Source organism: Malaclemys terrapin, chromosome 21 (assembly GCF_027887155.1).
Source record: "Malaclemys terrapin pileata isolate rMalTer1 chromosome 21, rMalTer1.hap1, whole genome shotgun sequence".
Classification (NCBI taxonomy): domain Eukaryota; kingdom Metazoa; phylum Chordata; order Testudines; family Emydidae; genus Malaclemys; species Malaclemys terrapin.
Genome location: NC_071525.1, coordinates 4,108,996 through 4,116,450, shown reverse-complemented (window position 1 = coordinate 4,116,450; position 7,455 = coordinate 4,108,996). Strand labels below are relative to the sequence as shown.

At 49.2% G+C, this 7,455-nt stretch overlaps 1 protein-coding gene across 3 annotated transcripts in view; it reads right to left on the bottom strand.

Annotated features, from left to right (window-relative positions):
• Positions 1 to 1,083: 1,083 nt before the first annotated feature.
• BCAN (brevican) overlaps positions 1,084 to 7,455 on the bottom strand; it is a 52,609-nt gene continuing 46,237 nt past the window's right edge. For all 3 annotated transcript variants that reach the window (XM_054011361.1, XM_054011362.1, XM_054011363.1), the window contains exons 11-14: positions 5,405 to 5,487; positions 3,778 to 3,922; positions 1,877 to 2,059; positions 1,084 to 1,337 (exon numbers count right to left, since the gene is read on the bottom strand). In XM_054011361.1, the coding sequence (XP_053867336.1) occupies positions 1,321 to 1,337; positions 1,877 to 2,059; positions 3,778 to 3,922; positions 5,405 to 5,487 (428 nt within the window). In that variant the 3' untranslated portion in view covers positions 1,084 to 1,320. The remainder of the gene's footprint in view (positions 1,338 to 1,876; positions 2,060 to 3,777; positions 3,923 to 5,404; positions 5,488 to 7,455) is intronic.

Sequence of the window (7,455 nt, the reverse complement as noted above, 5' to 3'; positions counted from 1 at the left end):
AGCCTCAGAATCTTTTCGTACGTGTCGGACCGGAGCAGCAGGTGGTGCCCAGTGAGATCAGGGCCCCGTTGCACCGGCACGTGCTGCTGCTCTGAGCCGTTTCACATCCACAGACAAGGCGCGCAGAGGATGGACTCTTAGCCCCATTTGGCAGGTGGGGGAACTGAGGCCGGGAGTGATTGTGATTTGCCCAAGATCACACAGGGTGAGGGGAAACGGAGACCACCAAGGGGCTCTGAAGACCCATGCAAGGCCCCACACCCTATGGCGGTCAGTACAACGGCATATGGGGCTGAAACCCAAATTGCAAACCTCCTCAAACTCCAGGCATAGGCTGGGTCATATCTGGGGCCCATCCCTAGTTCAAACAAGCTCCCAGAACCGGGTGAAACCAGGGAACATCTTTTCCAAGGTGGGGGAAATACAAAGGGGTGCGTTTTGGAGAGACGTCACTCCTCCCAGATACAGATTTTTTTTTTTTTCCCTTGAAACGGGCTGGGGTTTTTTGCGGCAGGAACCTGAGAAGGTTTGGAATTTTGGAGCCATTTGGAAGCAGGCCCCTTCTTCTCTGGAAAAGGGAGCCGGGTTTCAGATGAATGTGGCAAAGTCAGGTCCTAAGCTGAAGGAGTTTTGCCTCTTTGTGCAAATATTTCACACACACCCATCTAAACTCCCTCACATCAATTCACCCAGAACCTGCATGCAATGGAGTTTGGGGCCAAGCAACTTATTGTAGTGACAAACTCCCAGTCTCCTATAGTCATGTCCTTGGCGGAGTAAATGAGGTCACTTCCTTTCATGAGGTCACTTCCTTTTCCAGGCACGTCCCCCTACTTTTCTTCCCACATTGGCCCCCATTTATTTAAGCAAGAGATTACAAACACAGAGAGCAGTTAAGGAACAACTTCCTCGTACAAAGGTGTGGGTGGAGGGCACGAATCCACTGGCCAATGGAAGGAGAGAGGTTCACCACACCCACAGTGACATCATGTGGCACCACCCATAGGTCAAAGGTCACACGGTCTCTGGCTCTCACATTGATTTCAATTCGGTTTCAATTTCAATAACAAAATACTCCTTGCACAAAGTGAAAAGTTACATTTTATGTTGCTCTCAATTTTTTTTTTAAAGGGAATATTTAGTTATTAGAATTTCTTTATACATACATAAAAAAATGTGATGGGGAGGAAGGCATCGTTGCTTTTCCTGCTGGTTTTCAGACTGTTTTACAAAAAAATATTCCCAGCTCCGTTTCCATTCAGAACTAGTCCCAGTGCCCCTGGGAAGGGATGTCTTCCATCTTGGGTCCATCCTCAGTCATCAAGGGTTTGGTCCAACTTTTCAGAGAGAAATATACAAGGAGCAAAAACATCAGTCAAATGCCAGCACGGTTGGATTTATATATTATAAAGCCAAAAGGATAGCTCAGTGGTTTGAGCATTAGCCTGCTAAAACCAGGGTTGTGAGTTCAATCCTTGAGGGGGTGATTTGAGGACTTAGTTGGGGATTGGTCCTGCTTTGAGCAGGGGGTTGCACTAGATGACCTCCTGAGGTCCCTTCCACCCCTGATATTCTATGATTCTGTATTGCTTGTGCACCTATTGAAATCACCTGACCTTTGGGGGCACAAGCAACCCAAAAACCCGCCCTCCACCAGCACTGGTGAAAGGAGCCCGTGTTCTAGCCTCTGCGGAACTAGCACCTGGGCTGCTCTTTACTGAGATACTAGGGGCCACATCCTGAACTTGTGCAAACGGGCACAGATCCATTGGCGTCCAGGGGCCAGATCCCCTGCTGGTGTGAGTCAGCATCATTTCATTGACATCAAAGGCGCGACGCGGCTAGGGACTCGGCCCTGCGTTTACCAAGCACTCACTCGGAACGCAGCTGAGCTGCGGCCGCTCCCACCGGCCGTCCTCCTGGCACCGAACCACGGGCGAGTGGCGCTGGGTGAAGCCGTCCAGACATCGGTACAGGACAATGGAGTTGATCTCATAGCGCTGCTTTGGTTTGCCAAACCGGTGGGCATTTGTTATCTCAGGCGGGGAGGCGCAAGATACTGGGGGACGAAGGAAAGGGAGACAAAGGGTTAAAGGTCATGCAGGATGTGACACTGTCTTGGCCATGGTAGACATGATGTCACCCCCACAAGTACATTCTAGCAAGATGCCCCCCCCGCCCCGATAAGTAGCCCCTCTGCCAGACGATTCCCCCGTCCATTGCCTCAGGGAACCCAGAGACATTAGAGGTGGGGGGAGGAACCTTTCAAAATTCAAAATTTCACTGAAACTTTTCACCAACATTTCTCATTTCTACCCAAAAAAAGGCGTGTGGGGGGGAGGGGAGGGCGCCAGGATTTTAGTCTAAATTTTTGGCAATTTTTTCTTATCCCCTTCTATTTTTCAATCTGATTTAGGGTTTGCATCATTTCCACCCAGTTCTCTTGGTGGTATACTTGGGGAAATGTGTCTCATATGCTTTCTTCTCATGGTCAGTCCACATAGAGGATAACGGCCCACTACTGCTGCCTGCTAGCAGTCGCTCAAGGGGCATAAAGGGACGTGGAAGGTCCATGTTTCAGACTCTCCTTCAGATCTGTGCGTGGGAGCGTCATTGTACCTTCAAAGGGGCAAAAAAATGGAAAGGGAAACACTATGGCTTTGTACGCAACCTGAGTAGATAGGAAGGGACCCCCTGTAGGTTCAGCAAGTCCAGTCCCTGCTATCACAGGGAACCCCGTCACATCGTCCCATTCATAAACCGATGGAGCCCCGTCTTCCAACTAGTTAGCTTGTCTGCCCCCACTACTGCTTGCTTGGAACACTGTTCCAGAATCTGTCACCTCGAATGGTTAGGAAGCTTCTGGTTTCCAGACTAAATTTATTCATGGTCAGTTCATGGTCAATTTATACATCTATTATTTATTTAGATGACCAGCTTATGTTTATTATTATGACTTATGTTGCGGTAGAGCCTAGCAGCTCCAGTCATGGCCCCGGGACCTCCTGGCTGTACAAACACAGAACAAAAAGCCGGTCCCCACCCCAAAGAGACTGGCTTGATTCTCTGCTCCCCTGCACCTTGTGCAGTTATCAACCCCAGTGCAAAATGGGTGTAAAATGCTCCCAGGCCGACTCGTAACACGTTGTATGGATGGAAATACCTCCAGAAGAAGGTGCAGCGCAACGGAGAGTCAGGCAGCTGAATTAGAAGTTGGTTAGTGTTGCTTTTGTATAGTGCTTCAGGCATGTCTCGTAGAGGCAGTTGGAGATGTTTTGTGAAAAAGTTACATGAAAACTTTTGGTTCCGTTTTTGTCAAAATGTTTTTACACCATTTGGGGTCTCCCCTCCCCTGCCACACTGAAAAACCCAAACCTGAAAATGTTCGTTTTCAGCAACCGTTTTTTTTGAAAGATGCTAAGTTTTCGGCAACCGAAAACCAAAACCCTCCTGCCGTTTGGGCAAAAATGATCGGTCAAATCAAATCGATTGCCCGACTGGCCAAAATGCTTGGTGGTTTTGTTTTTGTTTTTAAGTTACCAAAAACCAATGAAACGTCAATTTAGGGTTTTTGATGAAAACCTCCAAAGTTTCATCCAAAGTGGACAATTCCAATGTCTGTTTTGGACACGAGGCCCATTTTCCATTGAAAAAACCTTTTCAATGGCAAACTGTCTCCCTCCCCGTCGTCTCCCCTTCCCCCCCACCCCTTGCTAATGTCTGGGTCTCAGAGCAGAAGCCGGCACTGGTGGAAGAAGTGGTACAACTGAGGCTTACCTAGGCCCATTTTACAGGTGTAGGACAGGTGGTAGTTGCAAGGCACGTCGCTCCACTGCCCCCCGTTATGCCACGCGATGACCACGCAGTCTTCTCCAGACAGGAAATAGCTGTCGGGCTGCCCGTGGTGCCAGTTCTCATAGAGCTGCCAAGAAAAGGAGCGTGAGTAAACTCTACAGCGGGGAATACACTGCATAAAAAGCCAGGACTCCAACACAAAAGAGTCACCTGGATACCATTAGATGTAGGAGACAGGACCAGGCCCGGGGAGATTCATTGATTTATTTATTTTTAAGGCCAGAAGGGTCCATTGTGATCAAGTCTGACCTCCTATGGTGCACAGGCCAGAGAATTTCATCTTGTGTTGGATGCATAACTTGTGACTGAGTTAGACGGTGTGTTTTAGCAAGAGGCAGCGAGTCTTTAACTCAAGACCCCAAGGGATGGCGCAGCCGCTGTGCCAAAGTCCATTGCACTCGCTGGGTTGGGTTTAGCTAGTCGTCGCATCAGTAGCAACTCTAAAGGTTGATAACCTGCAGGCCTGCTCTGGAAGGGCTAGTAGGACCAACCCAAGGTTACCATGGAAAACCTTCAGGACGTCAGACAGTAACCCTGAAAGTCTCTACACCCTCCCCTTAGATGCCGTCACCTCTGGGGTGGTAGGTTTAACTGCCCACAGCAATAGAAAGGGAAGAATACTACATCCCCCCTGAAACTGCACAGGGAATTGAGAGGTGCAGCAAAAGGGAATTTAATCTGAATTAGCTCCCCCCTCCCTCTGCTTTGGAAAAAATACCATGAGGGCTTAAGGCCAAGAATTCTTGCAAGGTTTCAGCACCTGTAATTGAGAGCAGGCTTTCAGCCGGTCTTAGCGCCCATTGAGAGCAGTGAGTAATCTCTCTCTCTCTCTCTCTCAAACACACACCCACCCACCCCCCGGTAGGTTGAATCTGATCCCAAGTGTGGGTGTTGAGCACTTGACCGTCCAGGCCTGGATACTTTGATAGTCAATGGGATTAAGGCTCATAAGTGCCCAAATCACTTTTGAAAATCAGGTATTGGTTCCTAAATCACTGAAGTGCTGAATGCAGTGATGCCCAAAGTGCCTATTAATATCCTGGGCCCTGGCCCTTAACAACAACGGGGGGGGCTTTCCTGCAAAGATCCCTGAAGTAGCCCAGTGCCCAATGCCTCGGCAGTAGCCCGGCACTGACTCGGAGAAGAAGAATGCCTAAGACTGAATCACTGAAACCAGTGCTTCGGTTTTCATCAGCGGCCTCCCAGCCAAATCAGGCTCAGCGTGTCCAAGCTCAAGGTGGTTTGGCCTGAGTTTACAGCCTGCCTTCCAGGGTAGTGATGCCGCGTAACCAGCAGACTATCAATGCAAAGTATGTTTGAAGTGTCTGATTCATACTCACAGCTGCAGAATATTTTCCGAGGGATTGTGAAGAACAAAAGGCCATTGACAGGGGTTTTTTTTCCCCTCTTTACTGTGTCTGATTTGAAATGGCCATGCTAAGCCAGTGTCTGTTTGCCTGGTAACGCTGTGTCTAGTTAACTGAGCTCTCACGCTGACTTAAAGGGGCCTTTGCACTGAAGAGTAGAGCGCTGACCCCTTGTGACTTACCACGGGGCTCCCATCAGACCACTGAAAATCTCCTTCGATGGTTCGATCATTCAAGCCAATCCACTGATATTCCTTGTATTGATCTGGAATCCAAAGGGGGGTTGCGGTTAGTGCCGGGCAAATTAAACCAACAGGAATCCCCAGACTGGATCAGAACCCTGGCCCATCTGGGTCAGTATCCTGTCTCACGTCAGCGGAAGGGGCAAGAGGGAACTACCTGGACACAGGGTCCCTGACTCTCATCCTTTAGGAGCTGGTCTGTGCCCTGATGCAGGAGACCTGACTTCCCTGCCAAGACGGCTGGTTATATTTTCAGCCTGGGATTTTCAAGGACACGTATGGGAGGCTGACTGACTTCCCGTGGGATTTAGACGAAACAGGAAAACTCGCAAGCAGCTGCGACCAGCTCTACGGTCCGAGGCGGTCGTTGGGATTTGGTAGCGTTGGGTAACCCCTGTGCATTGAGGTGAAGGCACGAAGTGCGGGGCGGCCCAGAGTCGAGCTCAAGGTATTTCGTTTAAACGGGGCTCATTCCTGGGTCCTTCCAGAAGAGGGCAGCAGAGTCCATCCATTTCCCCATCCTCCCATCCCGCACTCCAAGCTGCAGCCGCTCCCCAGCTTCTCTCTGCAGGCCCACTGCTCACACTGCAAGAACAGCCCCGCCAGACAGGGCGGCAGCCTTCGGCACATAATCCCCCTTTCCCTCCCCTGTCACTCCTTCCCTTCCTCCTGCCCTGGCCTGCTTCTTTGCCCCACGACAGCATCCGCCTTCTCTCCGCTCCTCTGTCCCTTTCTCAGCGTGTCCCACTGTGCGTCTTCCCTGCCCTCCCTGGGTTTTTCATGATTGCTCATTGCTTTTCTTTAAACCTCAGTTTCTATCGATCGATCGATCGATCTATCCCCATACATCCCCTCTATCTATCTATCTATCTATCTATCTATCTATCTATCTATCCCCATCCCCCATCTATCTATCTATCCCCATACATCCCCTCTATCTATCTATCCCCATACACCCCCTCTATTTATCTATCTATCCATCCCCATACATCCCCTCTATCTATCTATCTATCTATCTATCTATCCCCATCCCCCATCTATCTATCTATCCCCATACATCCCCTCTATCTATCTATCCCCATACACCCCCTCTATTTATCTATCTATCCATCCCCATACATCCCCTCTATCTATCTATCCCCATATACCCCCTCTGTCTGTCTGTCTATCTATCCCCATCCACCCCCTCTATCTATCCCCATCCACCCCCTCTATCTATCTATCCATCCCCATACATCCCCTCTATTTATCTATCTATCCATCCCCATACATCCCCTCTATTTATCTATCCCCATCCACCCCCTCTATCTATCCCCATCCACCCCCTCTATCTATCCCCATCCACCCCCTCTATCTATCTATCCATCCCCATACATCCCCTCTATTTATCTATCTATCCATCCCCATACACCCCCTCTATCTATCTATCCCCATACACCCCCTCTATCTATCTATCTATCTATCTATCTATCTATCCCCATATACCCCCTCTGTCTGTCTGTCTATCTATCCCCATCCACCCCCTCTATCTATCCCCATATACCCCCTCTGTCTGTCTGTCTATCTATCCCCATCCACCCCCTCTATCTATCCCCATACACCCCCTCTATTTATCTATCTATCCATCCCCATACATCCCCTCTATTTATCTATCTATCCATCCCCATACATCCCCTCTATCTATCTATCCCCATACACCCCCTCTATCTATCTATCTATCTATCTATCTATCTATCCCCATATACCCCCTCTGTCTGTCTGTCTATCTATCCCCATCCACCCCCTCTATCTATCTATCTATCGCCATCCACCCCCTCTATCTATCTATCTATCTATCTATCTATCTATCTATCTATCTATCTATCTATCCCCATCCACCCCCTCTATCTATCTATCTATCTATCTATCCTTGAGTTTTCCATGATCATTGACCTCTGTGTCTCTCACTACTTTCAGCACAACGAGCCTCCCTTCACACACGTGTGCATGTT